Raw genomic sequence first — 19,378 nt, 5'->3', positions numbered from 1 at the left:
GTGGGGTGCGCCAGGCTTTGGCTATAGTGCAACACCAAAGCAACACACAAAGGCCCGAATAGCAAGCTATCCTAGTGGACCTTCCCCCTTAAAAAATTGAGTTAATATCGTGTGGGCCGATGACCCACATATCAGATATTAAACTGATAAGAACAGATACTACACTTGATCTTAGCCAAAAGGCCGAGAAAGGTATGCTTTACTTAGTGGTTGGGCTTCTTCTTCTATAATGCCTCTCAACTCTCTGTTTTTCAGTTTCTGTCGATGTGGTATTGACAAACTTTGTTACACTTCTTAGTTCCTTTGCTTTCTTTGCAGTATAAACCATCCTATCTCTCTCCTATATACCTCAGCCCAGAAAAGGAAAGGGGCTTGAAACCCTGTAACGTTAAGTTAGTCAAGAATATTTTGCGGCTCGCAACGTGTGCCTTGTCATAGCACTTTATTTCATTTGATTACTCGTGCTTATTCCAAAGCATTACGCAATAATAGTAAGAGAGTAAAAAATGACAGCCCAATGCACTAAGCTCCCGCTACGTGCGGGGTCCGGGGAATGACCGGACCATAAAAGTCTATTGTACGTAGCCTATTTCCACAGCTCGAACCCGTGACCTCCTGGCTACATGACAACAACTTTAACAGTAAGAGGGTTCTCATCCATATTCTTGCCGTCTTTTCCCATATTTTAATTCGATCCTTCTGAACTATATTTTCCCTGTTATGGTGTTTGAAGAACTGCAAACAAGTATAAATTTGGCAATACAAAGACAGACATCGTAAACAAAGTATCTATTGTCCGTGCCATTACTAATTAGATCCAAATAAATTTTGTTTAGCCCGAGAAGTGTGTATTAGGAGTTAAAGACATCTATGTAGATATTAAAACCTGATTTTTTCAAAGCTTTCTTCCATTTTATGCCGCTGGTTTCCGGATGATAGATTTACTTGAAATGCTCCTGTTGCATTTTGCAATTGAATTGTTAGTCACCTTGAAACTTATCAGATTTAAACTTGATTTGGTGGGGTGCGCCAGGCCCGTGCAATAGTGCAACGCATGGGCAACGCGCAAGAGCTCAGGTAGCAAGCTACCTTAATGGACTCTCCCCTTACAAAATTAAATTAATATCGTGTGAGCCAATGACCCACATATCAGATATTAAACTGAGAAGAACAGATACTACACTTGATCTTAGCCAAAAGGCCGAGAAAGGTATGCTTTACTTTGTGCATGGGCCTCTTCTTTTATAATGCCTCTCAAGTCTCAAGTCTCTGTTTTCCATTTTATGTCGATATGGGACTGATGAACCTTAATATACTACTACTACTATGACTCTTCTTAGTTCCCAGACAGGAACTCCTTTGCTTTCTTTCTAGTGTAAACCATCCTTTCTCTCCAAATAACTTGCCCCATAAAAGAAAAGGCAAAAATACAAAATTGACCGGTCAACCGAATATAATTATATTTGCTAACCAAAAAATGTATATTATACATATATTTATATTTCGTCGGCTATTATTTTTGGGAACAGTTAAAAATATACATTTCTAAAAAAAACGGGGGTTGATACCCTGTAACTTTAAGTTAGTCAAGAATATTTTGCGGCTCAGAGCATGAGTCTTATTGAAGTTTTTGTTTCACTTGATTACTCGTGATTATTCCACAGCATTACATAATAACAGGAAGAGGGTGAAAGTACAGGGAGGGGTGAATTGTTGTCTAATTAAAATTTAGTCGACTAATATGGGTATTAGTCGACTAACCACGAGACAGAAAGAGTAAAAGCAGTAAAGAACAATAGTAAGACACACACGATTTATACTGGTTTGGTACTGTTGTTGTACTTACATCCAGTTCCCTTGGGTCACAAGGGTTCCTTTAAGATCTTTGAATAAATTTACACGATTGAGGGTATTTTTGTGTTTACCATCAACATATAGAATCAGCAGTTGAGTTCTAATCAAGTGACACAACTTTCTTTTGTACTCTAGATCTCTCTATCTTTTGAGACACTGCTAACTCAGAATTACAGTGTTTGAACTAAGAAGTAGACAGATTTGAAATACTCTTTTTGTAGTTGCGTAATCTTCTTCTTGAGAGAGCAGCATTTTTATACCAGAGAAAAGTGTTGTTAAACCCTTTTTGAAATGGGAGGCATAAAATCTTTAATTAAGGGATTTGACCCAAGAGATGCCTCTTTGAATCTTGCTCTTTGACTGGACCAGATTCGAATGTGACCTTCCTTGTCACATTTGAATTCAAGGAGTGATTAATTAGTGAGTGTATTCTTCAAAACTGGAATGATCAAGATTGGTAATCTGAGTTCCCTTGACTGAGTCAATTTGCTTCTTGATTGATCATTAATGTTTGTAACTGAATCTTCATTTAATCTTTGATTAGGGACGAGTCAAGATGCCTCTTAATGATCATTAGTGCAGTAACTAATTCTTTCTTCTTCCTTTATTTTGAACCCAGTAGCAATCTTGCTAATCACCTTCATTCTTTCATTTTTGTTTGCCCTGAAAATATAACATAAGATAATATTGTCATCATTAAAACGTAACTTAAAACCTATCAATCTCCCCCTTTTTGATGATGATAATCAAGAAGGAGTAAACAAGTTTAAAGAAACTTAAGATACTTCCCTTTAGGAGTTGCTCCCCCTGAGCTAGTGTTTCCCTTGAATTGAATTGTTCCTATGTTTGGAAAGTTGTGCTCATGTCTCCCCTTGAGTGTTTACTCACATTTTTTCTCCTCCTTTGACATCAATCAAAAAGGAAAGAGTAACATAACATAGAGAAACACAAAGCAATATAATAAACATACTAAAAGGGTTAGAGCAGTAGAGCCTTCAGCAGAGGCTTAAGTTAGTACAGAACAAAAAATAATAGTCTAAAAACCACAAAAAAAACATAAGTTGTTTGTCACAAAACAGCCAGAGATAATTAATGACGTCCCAGAAAATATTTGAGGGTGTTGATCACTTTGGTGCAGAAGGAGTCATAGGAGTTGTCAACATCCTTGACGAGCTTGTCCATTTTTCAGTCATGGAATTGAAGGTCCTTGTTCCCTGTCTCCTTGTAACCCCTATGTCTATCCGAATCTTTGCTACATCTGAACCTGTCACCTTAGTGACTTCTCTTATTTTATCTACCTATTCTTTCATTCCCACCAGCAACATCTTGACTTCATCAAGTTGTTGTTGAATGTGTGGAAGACTTTGGGAGGTAGTCGACTGAGGGGCTGGTTGATCAAGTTGAACATCTACCGGAGCTGGAGCACTTTCAACCTTGGCCCTTTTAACCCATCCATTTTCACTCAATGAGTAACCTATCATAGAAAAAACAGTTTTATCATAGGTACTGGAGATGTGCTTGGGAGTAAATGGTGCTAAATCAACCTTCATAACTTCCAGAATATGAGAGACAAGAATGCCATAAGGCAGACAAGCAGCAAAAGAGGAAATATCCCTGATACTCTCAAGCATATATCGGCGAATCCACACAAACCAATTAAGACCTTTGTTGTTGACTAGACAGTAGAAGACAAAGACAACTCTAGTAGACAATGAACTTAAGGACCCAGACCTGGGAAGCAAAGTAGTGGAAATAATATGGGCCAAAACCCGGTGTTCAAATTTTAGATTTTTGGGGCCAATGTCAGGGGGATTATCAGACAAGAAGGTTTTACTTCTTCAAGAGACACATCAAAGTCTTTGGGCCAAGAATTTTGGACAAACACATCATACCTACTAAATTGGCAGAAAAGATATTTTCAAATTGGTAGGAGTCCAACATAATTCTAGTACCTAAGACCATAGACTCTAAGTCATCCTTATCATTCACAAACAGATTTGCATAAAACATTCTCATAGGTTCTTCATATACAGAATTTCCAAGAGTGTAAAACATATGGGAAAGGTACTGGAAATCAAAAATTTCAGTCACATCACAATGAAGGCTATAAGAGAGAGACTTACACATCGCCCATAAGCCATGAATTTTGACTTATAGGACTCAAACCTTGCCTTTTCACCGGGGGCCATAGAAGATCAACTTGTCTTCTAGACCGAAATCCAAGCCTTCTACCTTGCACTTTTTGCATGCAGCCTTTTTGGGGGTTTGCTCCATGTGTCATTTTTCGGCCTTTTTCTGGCTAATGGGTTGATTTTCTGATGAGGCACTGCTATCATTATCAGTCTTGAGTAGGTCTGAATCAGTAGATGATTCTATATCTATCGTTCTTCTGTATTGAGAGGTTTTTGAACCCTACGGCTTCGCCTGGTTGTAGAAGAAGGGTTTCTTTTGGCCATGGAGAAATCGGAAGGGTGTTTGGTAAGGAATGAGGAAGGAGTTTTGGAAGATGGAGGGTTTTTATCAAGGATTTGAGATAAGTAAAGAGGCATCTTGGTTATCGGAAGGGTCAAATACAGACGGAAGTAATGGTTCTGAATGACTACAAGTAATAATTATACTTTCACAGTAAAATTGATTAGTACATGGATAATTAAGGAAATAAAATATATTGAAAACATATAGAATAATTTAACCAATTAAACAAGCAACTAGTTTACAAATTTGGCAGAATGCCAATCCTTTTTTGAAGGATACAAAATCTTTCTTCTAAAAGAGGTTTAATGAAGATATCTGTAAGTTGAGAATCAGTGCTAATGAATTCTAATGCAATATCACCTGTTGCAACATGATCACGAATAAAATAATGTTTAATTTCTATATGCTTCGCTCTAGAATGATGCATAGAATTTTTAGATAGACAGATAGCACTGGTATTGTCACAAAAAATAGGAGTAGTAGTAAGAGATAAATCATAATCAAGGAGTTGATGCATGATCCATAAAACTTGTGTACAACAACTTCCAACAGCTAGGTATTCTGCTTCAGTTGTTGAAAGAGCAACACAATTTTATTTCTTGTTGTGACAAGATACTAAGGCATTTTTCAGTAATTGACATGTCCCATTGTACTTTTCCTATCAGTTTTGTCTCCTGCAAAATCAGCATCTGAAAAGCCTCTTAAAGAAAAATTGTTAGAATGATCATACCATAGGCTGAATTCAGTAGTACCAATTAAATATCTAATAATGCATTTAACATCAGTCAAATGTGATTCCTTAGGAGCTGACTGAAATCTAGCACATTTACATACACTAAATATAATATCTGGTCGACTAGCAGTTAAATAAAGTAGAGATCCAATCATTCCTCTATACATGGTTTCATTAACCATTTTTCCATTGCTGTCATCATCTAGAACAGTAGTTGGACTCATAGGAGTACCAATAGCCTTAGCCACTAGTAGTTGGTGCAAAGGTTTCATCATAGTCGATTCATTCTTGTTGAGAGTAACCTTGAGCCACTAGTCTTGCTTTATTTCGAACGACTTGGACTGATTCATTCAATTTGTTTCTGAAAACCCATTTAGTCCCAACAATAGAGGAGTTTTGGGGTTTTGGAACTAATTCCCAAACTTTGTTTTTTTCAATTTGATCTAATTCTTCTTTCATAGCATTGATCCAATGAGAATCTTTTATAGTTTCATCAATCTTCTTGGGCTCAATTTGAGAAATGAGAGCTACATGAGACTTGTCTTTTTGTGATCTCCTGGTAGTTATTCCATCCTGTGGGTATCCAATAATGAATTTGTGAGGATATCCTGGTTCGTTACTCCATTCATTTGGAGTATTCCCAGAAGATATGTTAGTCGACTGATCTGGTTGAGATAAGTCATGATTTTCTGAAGGAGATTCAGCTGGTTGATTTTGTTGATTAGCTGACTCAGTTGATGATCTTTTCCTACAATAACAGATTTTGGAGCACACGAAATTTCCTCATCTTCAAGAACATGTTCATTCCTTGGGCGAGGGTTAGTATCAATAAAAACAACATGAATAGATTCTTCAATGCATAGGGTTCTCTTATTGTAAACTCTGTAAGCTCTACTAGAGGGTGAGTAACCAAGAAATATACATTCATCACTCTTCGGATCAAACTTGCCCAGATTATCCTTACCATTGTTATGAACAAAACATTTGCATCTGAAAGGGTGAAAGTAGCTGATGTTTGGTTTCTTACCATTCCATAGTTCATAGGGAGTCTTTTTGAGAATAGGACGAATGAGACATCTGTTAATAATATGACACGCTGTACTTACAGCTTCTGCCTAGAAATGGTGAGGTAAAGAGTTTTCCACTATCATCGTTCTTGGTATATCCTTCAAGGTTCTGTTTTTTCGCTCTACTACACCATTCTGCTGAGGAGATCTAGGTGAAGAGAAATTATGAGAGATTCCTTGATCATTGCAGAAATTTTCAAACACTCTACTTTCAAACTCTTCTCCATGATCACTTTTGATTATAGAGATGTAATAACCTTTCTCACGTTGAACCTTCTTAAAAAAGACTTCAAAATTCCTTAAGGCATCATCTTTATGACTAGGAAATATAACCCATGTAAATATAAAAAAATCATCTACAATAACAAAAGCATATTTCATATCTCCAATACTAGCAGTTCTAGTAGGGCCAAATAAATCCATATGCAGCAGTTGAAGAGGTTTAGATGTAGAAACAATATTTTTAACTTTGAAAGAGGATCAAGTTTGCTTTCCTAATTGACATGCATCACAGATATGATCTTTTGAAAAATCAAGTTTTGGAAGACCAATGACAAGGTCATGTTTGAAAGTTTTTGAATGGTGTGCATGCTTGCATGTCCAAGTTTCCTATGCCAAATCCAGGGTTCTTCAATTATAGAAGAAAGACAAATTTGATCCCCAAAGTTTTCTAGGTTTTTGATTGTATAGACATTTATGTCCTTGAACTGAACTAGAATTTGAAAATTTTTGTAGACCATTCAATTGAAGCCTGAGTTCGTTTACTTCTTCTTGAAGTATATCACATTCAACTTCGCATATTTCTAGTTTCAGCGCCCAATCCTTCTTTTCTCTTTCTCTTTTGACTTTTCTGAGTTCATTTACTACTCTTTCAATGTCTGCAAGAGCAATATCAACAAATTCTTGAAGTTCATAACAAGATGGATATAAAGGAGTACGTACCTTACTAGTTCCTTCATCCAACGATGAATAGGGTATTCTTGAATCATATTCTTCTTCATTGTTGTTTGTCATTAGTGCAAGTTTATCTGGTTCTTCATTGTTGCTAAGAGCCATAAAACACATATTGGCAATTTCCTCATGATCAGATTCCTCCTCATCGCTCCATGCTCCAAAAGCTTTCTTTTTTTGCACATTCCTGCTAAGCTTCCTTTTTAATTCAGGACAGTCAGCTTGGAGATGTCCGAGTTTTCCACATTTATAACATCTTCCATCATTTTTATCTATTTCATTGCTCGCCCTTCCTTTTCTAAAATTAATCTTACCTCTTCTGTAGTTGTTGTTTCTTCTCATCATGTTGGTCATAACTTGCGATAGCATTGCAATGTTTTCATCTTGTTCTCCTCCTTCTATTTCATCTTCATTTTTAGGTTCAACCATAATTGCCTTGAAAGCAACAGTTTTCTTTTTCTCTTGAATTTGTCTATCAAGATGAGTTTTCTCAAAAGCGATCAAGTCACCTCTGAGTTCATTATAGGAGATTTTGTCCAGGTCTTGACATTCTAGAGCGATAACTTTTGGTTGCCAAATTGTAGGTAGACTTGTGAGGATCTTTCTAACATGTTCGCCACTTTTAATAGGTCTTCCAAATGATTTGAGGTCTCCAAGAATTTTGCTAAATCTGGAAAATATTTCTGCAAAAGATTCTCCATCCTTCATTTGAAATAATTCATATTCCCTAACCAGGAGATTTATTTTAGTCTCTTTTACTTTGTTGGTTACTTCATAAGTGACTTCCAATTTATCCCACATTTCTTTTGCAGTCTCACAACTGGATATTTTTTCATATTCTTCTCCACTGATAGCGTTGTATAGTAGATTTTTTGCTTTTGCATTCACAGTGATGACATCAGCTTGTTCATCAGTGTAATCGTCCAAATCCAGATGATCAGTTGATGTGATGATTTCACCATTTGCATTTTTTGTTGGAGGAATTGGAAGATTTTCCTTTTTTATCACACCACATACTTTGATGTCGTATGACATGGTGTATGTTTCCATGCGAACCTTCCTATGTGAAAAATGCTGACCATTGAAGTAAGGAGGTCGAACCTAAGAGGTTCCTTCTTGAAAGAGAGCACCAACAATAGTGTTGGATCCCATTGATCTTTTCCTCACTAGTGGTAAAGCACAGGTTGTGAGCCTTGTTCTGATACCAATTGAAAGTACAGGGGGGGGGGTGAATTGTTGCCTAATTAAAATTTAGTCAACTAATACTCATATTAATTGACTAACCACGAGATAGAAAGAGTAAAAGCAGTAAAGAGCAATAGTAAGACACACACGATTTATACTGGTTCAGTATCGTTGTGGTACTTACATCCAGTTCCCTTAGGTCACAAGGGTTCCCTTAAGATCTTTGAATAAATTTACATTATTGATGGTATTTTTGTGTTTACCATCAACATATAGAATCAGCAGTTGAGTTCTAATTAAGTGACACAACTTTCTTTTGTACTCTAGATCTCTCTATCTTTTGAGACACTGATAACTCAGAATTACAGTGTTTGAACTAAGAAGTAGATAGATTTGGAATACTCTTTTTGTAGTTGCGTAATCTTCTTCTTGAGAGAGCAACCTTTTTATACCTGAGAATAGAGTCGTTAAATCCTTTTTGAAACGGGAGGCATAAGATCTTTAATTAAGGGATTTGACTCAAGAGATGCCTCTTTGAATCTTGCTCTTTGACTGGCCCAGATTCGAATGTGACCTTCCTTGTCACAACTGAATTCAAGGAGTGATTAATTAGTGAGTGTATTCTTCGAAACTGGAATGATCAAGATTGGTAATCTGAGTTCCCTTGATTGAGTCAATCCGCTTCTTGATTGACCATTAATGTCTGTAACTGAATCTTTATTCAATCCTTGATTAGGGACGAGTCAAGCTCCTCTTAATGATCATTAATGCAGTAACTAATTCTTCCTTCTTTGTTTATTTTGAACCCAGTAGCAATCTTGTTAATCATCTTCATTCTTTCCTTTTTGTTTGCCATGAAAATAAAATATAAGATAATATTGTCATCATTGAAACTTAAACTTAAAACTTATCAGACGGTGCTCATCCATATACTTGCCGTCTTTCCCTAGATTTCGATTTCATAATCATATCTCCATCCTTCTGAAGAAATGTAAACATTTCGAATCATAAACTCTCGATTTACATGTTCGAATTACTGAATTACTTAAAGAGAAGAGAAAAGGGTGTCAAAGGTAAAAATACTAATGACTATATATAAAGTTCAGAGAATTATTTAACGTGACGAGCTTAACAAACTATTTGGCCAAGTAATCAAATTAAAACGAAGGTTGATAGAACAAAGTTTTTATTGTATTTACAAAAGATGATTAAAAGAAATACTAGAATGTCAACCTAACACAACTTCTGAACCCCCTTAACTTTTAGTAGCTCTGCCCCTGCTATAGTATACAACAAAGCTACCTACAAACAATTTATACAAACATAAGCTTCATCATGGTTTAGGTTACTAACATACTTTGACAATGTGGATTTCGAATCTGAATTGTATCAGAAGTAGTTCTAATATATTATCATACAATAGGACCAGAACTAACAAAAAACAAAACTTGATTTGGTGGGGTGCGCCAAGCCCAAGCAATAGTGCAAAACCAGGGCGATGCGTGAAGGCCCAGGCAGCAAGCTACCCTAATGAGCCTTCCCCCTTAAAAAATTAAGTTAATATCATGTGAGCCGATGACTCACATATCAGATATTAAACTGATAAGAACAGATACTACACTTGATCTTAGCCAAAAGGCCGAGAAAGGTATGATTTACTTAGTGTTTGGGCCTCTTCTTTTATTCTGCATCTCAACGCTTTGTTTTCATTTTCTATCGATATGGGATTTGCAAACCTTATTATACAATTATTCTGCTTAGTTCCCAGAAATGAACTCCTTTGCTTTCTTTGAAGGATTCCAAATGGCAAACTGCAGCTTGTTGTTTAGCTAAGTTTTGAGCCTCTTGCAAAATAACTCTTTTATCTTAAGTATTAGTATATCATTTATGAAGATGATTCAACTCCTATTACAATAAATCAAGGCTATGCCTGTACTATGATGCCAGAGAATATGTCCACTGTCCAGTTTGCTGTTATATTTTTCATTCTTAATCTATCCGGGGATTAAGATATCAACTAAGATCACAAATAATAAATTTACAAGGATTGTCCATACTATGATTTGATATCAGATATACTAACTAATTATCTCTAGTTTTTGATTAATAGACCTATAAGTGCAACTCGAATAGAAACCATTAATAATCCCTCCGTCCCAATTTATGTGGCGGAACTCGGATTTCGAGAGTCAAACTTCTTAATTTTGATCGTGAATTCAGACATAAAATCTTTAAATTTTTTAAATAAAATTTATATATTTGGTCTTACTATAAGTCATACTCCATTTATTTCAGTTTATGTGAATCTATTTTTTTTTTGTCCGTACAAAAAAGAATTACCTCTTTTTATATTTGGAAACAATTTAGCTATATGCAATAATTTATAGCCACACAAAATATATGTGCTTCATTTTACACCACAAGTTCAAAAGTTTTTTCTTTTTTGGGATAATGTATAAAATCCTCCCTGAACTATACCCGAAGTTGCTTCGACACACCTCACCTTTGCGGGGATTCTATGACCACCCTAAACTTTTTTAAAGTGGAATAAATGCCACCCTAAGTGATGACGTGGCATATAGAACCAAACAATTGCAAGCGGTGAAATACATGCGCGACCACATGTAATTTCGTATTTTTTTAAAATCTATTTCGTTTTCTTCCTTTTTCTTTTCTTTTTAATTCGAGATATAATGAATCTATTTTGTATTTAGAAAAATGAAAAAGACAATTATTTTTGTATGAACTTGAAAAATTATTAAAGGTGTTGAGCATATTCAGACATCGTTGAAATTTAAAAGTTGAGATTCAAATGCTAAATTCATTCTAAATCCATAGTTGTAGAAGAGATTCGAAAATGAAAAAAAAAAATTGAATCCACCATTGTTGAGCCTTGAAAAAGTTTAAAGAACAAAAAAATGGGGCTGTCAAAATTCTTGGTTGTTGGCCAAATTGATCACTCAGATATGATGATGATGTTGTTGTGAAGTTGTAGTTGAAATTTGAGCTTGATTGGTGCGAATTTAGCCTAGTTTTTGTTGAATTTTGACACAAAAATTAGATTTGGAGCTCTTGAAAATGGATGATAAAATGGGGATGAAGAGCTCTTGAAAATCAGCTTTGGAATTGACACGTGACCATTTTGTGTAGGTTAGAGCCCTTTTTTAAAGTTCTCATGCGCTTGAAGAAGTTGTTCTCACCTAGTGCTCCAGGTCAGCAATAAAGGTGCAAAGAATTACGAAAAAATAATAATTTTGGAGGGTAATAGGACCCGACACAGGTAAGGTGTATCATAGCAACTTCGGGTATAGTTCAGGGGGATTTTATGCGTTATTCCTTCTTTTTACTTAAACGTGCCTAGGTTCACATAAATTGAAATGGATGGAGTAATAATTAACAATTCAAAATATCTAAAAGACATATGAAATAATTACAGTCAAAGAAAAACTCCTTCCTTTGACATTTGAAATCCGAACTCCACCACATAAATTCAGGGGCAGATCTACGTGCAAGGGACGGGGTGGTACGCCAATTTTGACCGAGACTATGCAATAGTATGTATACATGCATGTATATATAGAAGGAAAGTATACAAATATTTTAAGTGGCATCCTCAATAGCAAAAAGGCTCAAGGTGCCACTGGCAAGGCACCACCATTTTCATCCATATGGTGTGGGTTCGAATGAGGATGTTTTGTTTCTTCTTTCTCTCTACTTAATTGTTCTTTTTTGTTTATTAATAGGACCTATTAAATTTTTCTTTGATCTTATTAGTTTATTTTGAAATTTCTTTTCTCCTTATTTTTTCTTTAAACATTTAACAGAATATATATATAAAAAAATCTTTCACAAATCTATTCAAAGAAATCCCCATTGTTGCACTTTCCTAACTCCTCCCAGATTTATCAATGGATAAAGATAAATTAATTGTTTTCTCCAGGACCATAACTCTGAAAATTTATTTGCAGAAACCAAAATAAAAAAGAATCCTTGAATAAGTTATTGTTTTAATCAATGATGAAAGTTTATTTTGTTGTTAGATTGCTCTAAAGTAGGATAATTATATATAATATCGGGTGAGTTAATTTTCATAAAAAATATAAATTGAAAAATGTCTGTAAACTTACTTAATATAGAGTACTTATTAGTATATGTTTTTGCCTTAAGTATCTAAATATAAAGTGACAACGAGTGTTTTTTCTTGTACAAAATGCATAATCCAGTTGAATTTTTATGTTTTTTTCCAAGTTATCATAATTATTACGTAATCTTTTTGCTCGATCAATTTGTTTATATTAACTCCAAAGACGAATAACCCAAATCGAAATCCAAATCGATTAAATTTATATCCTATTTAGGCAATGTAAATAGTAGTACTGCATTCAAAATTTTTGGCACCCAGAGCCTTTAAATCTTGAATTCGCCGCTGCATAAATTGGAACGGAGGAAGTACTTAATTTGTACCTGGTGTAATGTTAATTAGGAACCTTGACTTTAATTGATTCCTAATATGCACTCATGCAGCTAAACAAATTTTACAGGTAAAAATGATAATTAAGTCATCACTTTTGTGAAGTGAATATATGCGAAGAACTTCACATTTTCTGCCAAAGTGGGACTGGACAACTTTAACGAAGTTGCTAGGAAGGAACTCCATTTCTTTGAAGTGTAAACCACCCCATCCCATCCCGTAAGGTGTTTCAAGGAAAATAGCGAATCAAGCCGACAAAAAAATCCATAATTATTGGATTTGATTTGGTTATATATATAGATCATATGCACTCTTGATTTTTAATCTAGTTCTTCGATTGATTTTGGATGATGATTTACCAGCTAACAGGTTAGAGTTAGATGTCATCACGATTATTTGTGGAATTTTGGACGGTGACAATGGCCCAAAGAATTAATGTCGCCATAAAGTTGTAAATAGCTAGGCCTGCCTCTGTTATGATATGTTGTAAAGATTTGAGTTTTAAAAATAAAGATACTAGTCATATGTACAAAGAAAATGCTTTCAGAATCCCCAAATGAAAACTAAAAAAGAAAATAACAGAAAGAGAAAGTGCAAAGCATGAAGACGTCAAATTAAAAATAAAGCTCCACTAATATTGCAAACAAATGATGATCCAAATCCTTCTCAATCGAATTTTTCCCACCTTGTTTTCTCAAGATTTTACTCTTTCTTCTGCTTGCATTATTTGTCTTTTTCTCTTCCCCTCTGTATAAATTTATACATAACCAACGCCTAGTGAAACACACCGTGCATGTAAAAGAAGAAGTCTAAAGAGAATACAAAAAATAACACATAAAATAAACCCATAACACAACAGAAATAACTTATCTTTTTTTTTTCTTTCCAACATGAGACTAGCTCAGTTTTCTGCCCTATTTTTTCTTCTTCTACAATTACCAAGTTTAACTTATTGCATTGAAGCTGCTAATCATGAGTTTTTTATGGATTGTGATAATAATGCTAATTATCATGTGGGAAAACCAGATGTGGATTTATTAGAATTTCCACTGAATTTAGAATATTTAGAAGCTGAATTTTTTTTGTGGGCAGCTTTTGGGCGTGGCTTAGATAGCTTCTCACCTGACCTTGCCGCCGGTGGGCCGCCACCAATTGGTGCTAGAATTGCCAAACTTAGCCCTCTTATTAAAGATGTTATTGCCCAGTTTGGTTTCCAAGAAGTTGGTCATTTAAGGTATTCTTCATCTCAATTTAAAACAATTAAGGGGTCGTCCGGTGGGCATGAAGAAAAATATTGCAGGCATTAGCTTTTGGTATTACTAATTAAGGGCGGATTTAGGGGGCGGAAGGCGGCTCATCCAAATATTTTTCGCCGAAAAATTACACTATATGTATAAGAAAAAATCTGTTTTATTACCTCTATATATTATGTTCTGAATCCACTTAACATAGCCCAAAAGCATAGCTTAGTGGTCAACGGAGTTCAAAATCTCTCTAAGCTTATTGGTTCAATTCCCACTAGCTACAATTTTTTTTAACTTTTTTCTTTTTTGAACCCCTTAGCGGAAATCCTGTTTCCGCCTTTGTTACTAATCTCTTGTTTGGTGCACTTTTTTCAACATATATATTAGTAATGCAAGTATTGGTTATACACCCTATTTAGTAATATTATTGGTTATACACCCTATTTGGTAGTATTACTCTATGTATAAGTAATATATAGCAAACCGTGATATTAACAATACCAAGGCTATTAATGCATGCATTAGCATGGTTAAAGATAAAATTGTCCTTAAAATCCTTTAGAATTAAAAAATAAGGAGGATATTTTTGTAAACAATAATTTTCTTAAAAATTATGCAATGCATTTTAATTTTTAATACAACACACCAAACAATGAATAAGAAATAATGTCTTCATAACTAATGCTTGCATTACTATATCATACATTACTAATATATTTTATCCGGCATTATTCTTATAAACCCTACCAAACAAACCCTTCGCGAATATGATGTTAATTTGTACATGCAATATGTTAGTATTAAATGAAATGACAAATTGATGTGCAGGGCAATCAAGAAGACAATAGCAGGATTTCCAAGACCATTGCTAAATCTTACTGCAGAGTCATTTGGCACAATTATGAATGATGCATTTGGACATACTCTGGAACCACCTTTCAATCCATACGCTAATGACATTAACTTTCTTCTTGCATCATATGTTGTTCCTTACGTTGGACTCACTGGATATGTTGGAGCTAATCCTAAACTCAAGAGTCCTACTGCTAAAAAGGTACTTCTTCCGTTTCAATTTAGATGTGGTAGTGTAACTCGACACAGAGTTTACGAAAAAAGAAAAAAGAGTTTTGAAACTTACGGTCTTAAAAGCTTAAAGGGTAAAAATTGTATGGGGTCATAACATTTGTGTGATTATAAAAAATTCTAATTAAAGGTAAAATGGGTAAATAAAGAGTTTAAGTTACCACCAAGGGTTGTGGTGGAGTGGTAAGTACTCCTTCATCCTTAACCAGAGGTCTTGGGTTCGAGTCCATGGGTATGGAATCACCTTTATTAGGGAAAGCTTTACCCCCAATGTGGAACTTCCCGGCGCGAATCCGAATTTAGTCGGGCCCCAATGTGGGTACCGGACATCGGGTGGGAACCAAAAAAAAAAGAGTTTAAGTTGAATTATTTCCAATAGTAGAAATGTGTGATTCTTTTTTAAACAGACTAATAAAAAAAGTGTGTCATATAAATTGAAACAGAGGGAGTAGTAACTAAATCTCACTTCAATTAATTTTCATTAAAAAAAAAATATGGGATCAGATTTCATTTTTTTGCATTTGACTTGCTAGCGATTCCTTATGTATCTCCAGTTGTATTTTCACGTCTAGTAGCCGAATTTATTCCATTGTTAGCCTTCCATTTTAGTGTTCTTACGGATAATGTTTCTTTAAAATAATTTATATTCAGAGGCAGATCTAGAATTTTAAGTTTATGGATTCCTAAAAAAATCTTAAATTAATATATAATAATAACTGGATTAGCGACTGGGTTCCAAGCTAAATATTCTTATACATTTAATATATTTTTCAAGACAAATACAGAATTTAGACAAAAGCTACTGGATTCACGGAAACCCGTAATTATTGTGTTGGATCTGCCCTTGTTTCAGACTACTGGATTTCTTACAACAAACTCAGTAATTTGAGATTTGGGGAGAGTAAGATGTAAACAACCTTACCCTTAGCCCCGGAAGGGCAGAGAGGCTGTTTTCCCATAGACCCTCGACTAGAGAACGACAAAGAAGCCACATCATCGCGAGGATCATAAATGTTCTTTTTTTCTTTTCTTTTCTTTTCAAACTAAATGACTTATACACGTCATGTGAATATTTCCAGTTAGCAGCAGGATTATTAGGAGTGGAATCAGGGCAAGATGCAGTTCTAAGGACGTTACTATATCAGAGAGCAATAGAGAAGGTGGAACCCTACGGAATACCAGTGGCAGAATTCACGAGCCAAATATCAAAGCTGAGGAACAAGCTAGGACACCAAGGATTGAAAGATGAAGGGCTTATTGTAAAACCAAAGGAAGGTGCTGAAGGGAAGATAAAAGGGAACGTGCTAGCCGGCAACAAACACTCTCTTGCCTACGGTCGGACTCCGGAGGAAATACTCCGGATAGTGTACGGAACCGGAAAAGAAAATAAATCGGGTGGTTTTTTTCCTAAGGGAGGTGACGGTCGGATTGCCAAATCCCATCTCGGAAAAATTAAGAAATCTGAAGGCTAAAAGCTTTGTTTAATATCCAGCTCTGCATGAAAATCATGCATAATATAGATAGATAGTCATAGACGATAGGAAAAAAATGAAGGAAAGGAGTAAAGAGGGTGTGGAAAAAAAAATGAGCTTCTAAAATACAATTAAGAACGAGCTCATTATTTTGTGCTTTCTATTATTTTGTCGATTTTTTTGTTCTATCGTTTCTTCATATTATTGATGCATTTGTTTTCTTTTCTGATTTCTTTCTCTCACTCTCTCCTCTTCTGTTGATATTTGACGATTTTTATTTGTTTTTTCTCTTCGTCTTGGTTAGACTCGGTAATAATTCCTATAAGGATGAGAATTTATTATTATATGTTACTAGTGTTAGAACCCGTGCGATGCATGAATAATTTGACCAAATATTGATCTTATAAATTATGATCTGATATATCAATTGTTTTGATAAATATTAGTTGTTATTTTTTTAATGCAGTATGCAGAAATATAACAAAATCTATACAAAATTAAAGGATACACATCATATAGCAATCAAATAAATTATTTGTTCCTTATTTATTCTTTATTAAATTAGCTTAGTAATATACATTTTAGGCTAGACTTTCTTCCTGTATATGGTTAAAACCGGGCCTACCCGATTTTACTATTTGATCAAGACCAGGGAATTGCATCGAGGGTCAGTCTCGTAATGGATCAGACCAGAGCACGAAGACAAGGTATCGAGTTCGAGAATCGAGGTACCTGTCGAGATCGAGGCCAGCAGCGATCGAGACCGAATATGACAAACTTCGAGCAAAGCACAATAACGGAAAAGCGAGATATCCGTAATCGGTCGAAAATCACGACGAAAATCCCGGAACAGATTAAATCAAGGGCGATTGTTTAGGCTAATCATGGGATTTACTTTCGTAATTAGACTTGTACTATTGAGATATCTTATTTAATTAATACTTATTTGTATTCTTCATAATTAGAAAATTAGTTGGAGTAGTTAGAAAGTTAGTTAGCATTAGTTAGTATTAGTTTTTTAATAGTGCCAATTGTACAAAGTTGTGTATATATATTCTGTATTGTATCAATAAAGTTTGAGCTTTATTTCATCAATTCCATCGTCTTTCTTCCTCTCATTCTCTCCGAGTTCTAGAAGTTTCACTTCTCACCATGGCGGACATGGCTGAGCTCATTCATTCTGATTCTCAGTGAAGATCTTTATATGGTATCAGAGCGAGGTTAATCACGCACATCATCTTCCCCTACCTTTGTTATTTTTCATTTGTCTCCTTGTTTGATTTCATTAGGTTTCAGAATTTGCCCTAATTATTGGGGATTTCGTTCTATCGTTAACGATTTGCTGTCAAAATCGTGATAGTTGAAAATTCTTCTATTTTCTTCATCAATTTCATTCGATCATGGTCGTCCTTGACCAAGACAATTTGACTGGAGTAGAAACTACCGCCACTGTTGCTACGACGAACACATGAATTGATCCAATTGATCCTCTATATCTTCACTCGTCTGATAATCTAGGAGCTATACTTGTTTCAGCTGCTTTTGATGGAATAAGGTACAGATCTTGGAGGAGAAGTGTATTGAGGGGGTTATCTAAGAAGAACAAATTAGGCTTTATAAGCAGTGAGTGCAAACTGCCAGATCCTTCGTCACCACAATTTCGACAGTGGGAGCGCTGTGATAATATGGTGACCTCTTGGATCCTAAATTCACTCTCTAAGGAAATCGCAGACAATGTAGAATATGCAAATGATGCTGTTGAGCTTTGGAAAGAACTAGAGGATTGCTATGAACAAACTAAAGGAATTAGGCTGTATCAAATTCAGAAGGAAATCAATGATCTTTCCCAAGGTACTCTTGATATCACTACTTACTATACTAAGTTGAAGAAGCTTTGGGAAGAGCTTACTACTTTGAACAAAAGGATTCAATGTAGTTGCACTTGTAATTATGGTGCAAACGAGAGTATGTACAAAGCTGAGCAAGATAGGAGGCTGATACAGTTCCTTATGGGACTAAATGAGGTATATACAGTAGTCTGAGGCATCATACTTATGATGAATCCATTGCCAAGCTTGGCACATGCATTTTCACTTCTAGTTCAGGATGAAAAAAGAGAGATTAGGCTAGTTAGCCAGTTATCTGTTGAGTCAACCTCAATGAATGTGAGTACATTAGGACAGGGGACTTTTAAGGCAAACTTCCCAACACACAACAATTACAATGGAATTCCTAGAAACAGGCTCATATGTGAATACTTCAGAAAGCCAGGACATAGTAAGGACAGGTGTTACAAGTAACATGGTTACCCACAAAACAATCAGAATTGTACACTTCTCGAATAGTCAGAACAATAGCCAAAATTCTAGGTACAATAAAGGCAAGAGAGTAGTTGCAGCTGTGCAAGTTCCCAATGAAGCTGTTACCACTAAAGAGAATGAGAACAAAACACAAGATGATGGAAGAAATATGAATTTGACTGAAGAACAGTATGAATGTAAGGCCCCGTGGAAATTTTTACTCAAAAACCAGAATTTTGTGATGCCAAGATAGGATCATGTGTTAGAAATTCATCGCGGTTCGGACCCTTTAGATTGATCGGTGCGTTAAAAAGTTAAGAATTATGTTAGCCAGAAAAGTGCGTTTCTGCGGTCCATTATGCAGTCGCATAATAGGTATGCAGACCGCATAGTCGCCGCAGAGTCAGTCAATGTGTTGGTTAAATTGAGGCCAACTACGCGGCCAATTATGTGATCGCATAATCAATATGCGGGCCGCATAGTCATTGCATTATCCCCTTGGAATTTTTATAAAGGGCATTTTTGCGGTGCATTATGCGACCG

At 35.3% G+C, this 19,378-nt stretch overlaps 3 protein-coding genes and 3 non-coding genes across 6 annotated transcripts; 2 read left to right on the top strand and 4 right to left on the bottom strand.

Annotated features, from left to right (window-relative positions):
• LOC138876717 (U2 spliceosomal RNA) lies at positions 1–196 on the bottom strand. Its single transcript, XR_011402054.1, has one exon. It is a non-coding gene; the product is annotated as a U2 spliceosomal RNA (small nuclear RNA).
• An 823-nt stretch (positions 197–1,019) lies between these two features.
• On the bottom strand, positions 1,020–1,214 carry LOC138876722 (U2 spliceosomal RNA). The gene has a single exon (XR_011402059.1). It is a non-coding gene; the product is annotated as a U2 spliceosomal RNA (small nuclear RNA).
• Positions 1,215–6,759: 5,545 nt separating this feature from the next.
• LOC138874691 (uncharacterized) lies at positions 6,760–8,115 on the bottom strand. Its single transcript, XM_070153470.1, has one exon. The coding sequence runs from the start codon at positions 8,113–8,115 to the stop codon at positions 6,760–6,762; it is 1,356 nt and encodes a 451-aa protein (XP_070009571.1).
• A 1,606-nt stretch (positions 8,116–9,721) lies between these two features.
• LOC138876716 (U2 spliceosomal RNA) lies at positions 9,722–9,917 on the bottom strand. Its single transcript, XR_011402053.1, has one exon. It is a non-coding gene; the product is annotated as a U2 spliceosomal RNA (small nuclear RNA).
• Positions 9,918–13,519: 3,602 nt separating this feature from the next.
• Positions 13,520–16,781, top strand: LOC104243156 (desiccation-related protein PCC13-62-like). The gene is made up of 3 exons (XM_009798309.2): positions 13,520–13,970; positions 14,809–15,034; positions 16,143–16,781. The coding sequence occupies exons 1-3, from the start codon at positions 13,627–13,629 to the stop codon at positions 16,533–16,535; spliced, it is 963 nt and encodes a 320-aa protein (XP_009796611.1). The 5' UTR covers positions 13,520–13,626; the 3' UTR covers positions 16,536–16,781.
• A 1,439-nt stretch (positions 16,782–18,220) lies between these two features.
• Positions 18,221–19,088, top strand: LOC138874690 (uncharacterized). Its single transcript, XM_070153469.1, has 3 exons — positions 18,221–18,559; positions 18,641–18,822; positions 18,905–19,088. The coding sequence occupies exons 1-3, from the start codon at positions 18,221–18,223 to the stop codon at positions 19,086–19,088; spliced, it is 705 nt and encodes a 234-aa protein (XP_070009570.1).
• The last annotated feature ends 290 nt before the right edge of the window (positions 19,089–19,378 follow it).

This window comes from Nicotiana sylvestris, chromosome 8, assembly GCF_000393655.2.
Source record: "Nicotiana sylvestris chromosome 8, ASM39365v2, whole genome shotgun sequence".
NCBI lineage: Eukaryota > Viridiplantae > Streptophyta > Magnoliopsida > Solanales > Solanaceae > Nicotiana > Nicotiana sylvestris.
Note: the sequence above shows the minus strand (reverse complement) of the source record. Positions and strands in the feature narration are given on the sequence as shown.

Excerpts from the sequence above, each read along its gene's own strand:
- LOC138874691 (XM_070153470.1), bottom strand. The coding sequence starts at position 8,115 with ATGTCATACGACATCAAAGTATGTGGTGTGATAAAAAAGGAAAATCTT.
- LOC104243156 (XM_009798309.2), top strand. The coding sequence starts at position 13,627 with ATGAGACTAGCTCAGTTTTCTGCCCTATTTTTTCTTCTTCTACAATTA. Across the intron at positions 13,971-14,808 it reads CAAGAAGTTGGTCATTTAAG|GGCAATCAAGAAGACAATAG; the intron begins GTATTCTTCATC and ends ATTGATGTGCAG. Across the intron at positions 15,035-16,142 it reads AGAGTCCTACTGCTAAAAAG|TTAGCAGCAGGATTATTAGG; the intron begins GTACTTCTTCCG and ends GAATATTTCCAG.
- LOC138874690 (XM_070153469.1), top strand. The coding sequence starts at position 18,221 with ATGGTGACCTCTTGGATCCTAAATTCACTCTCTAAGGAAATCGCAGAC. Across the intron at positions 18,560-18,640 it reads TCCTTATGGGACTAAATGAG|GATGAAAAAAGAGAGATTAG; the intron begins GTATATACAGTA and ends CTTCTAGTTCAG. Across the intron at positions 18,823-18,904 it reads CCAGGACATAGTAAGGACAG|GTACAATAAAGGCAAGAGAG; the intron begins GTGTTACAAGTA and ends CCAAAATTCTAG.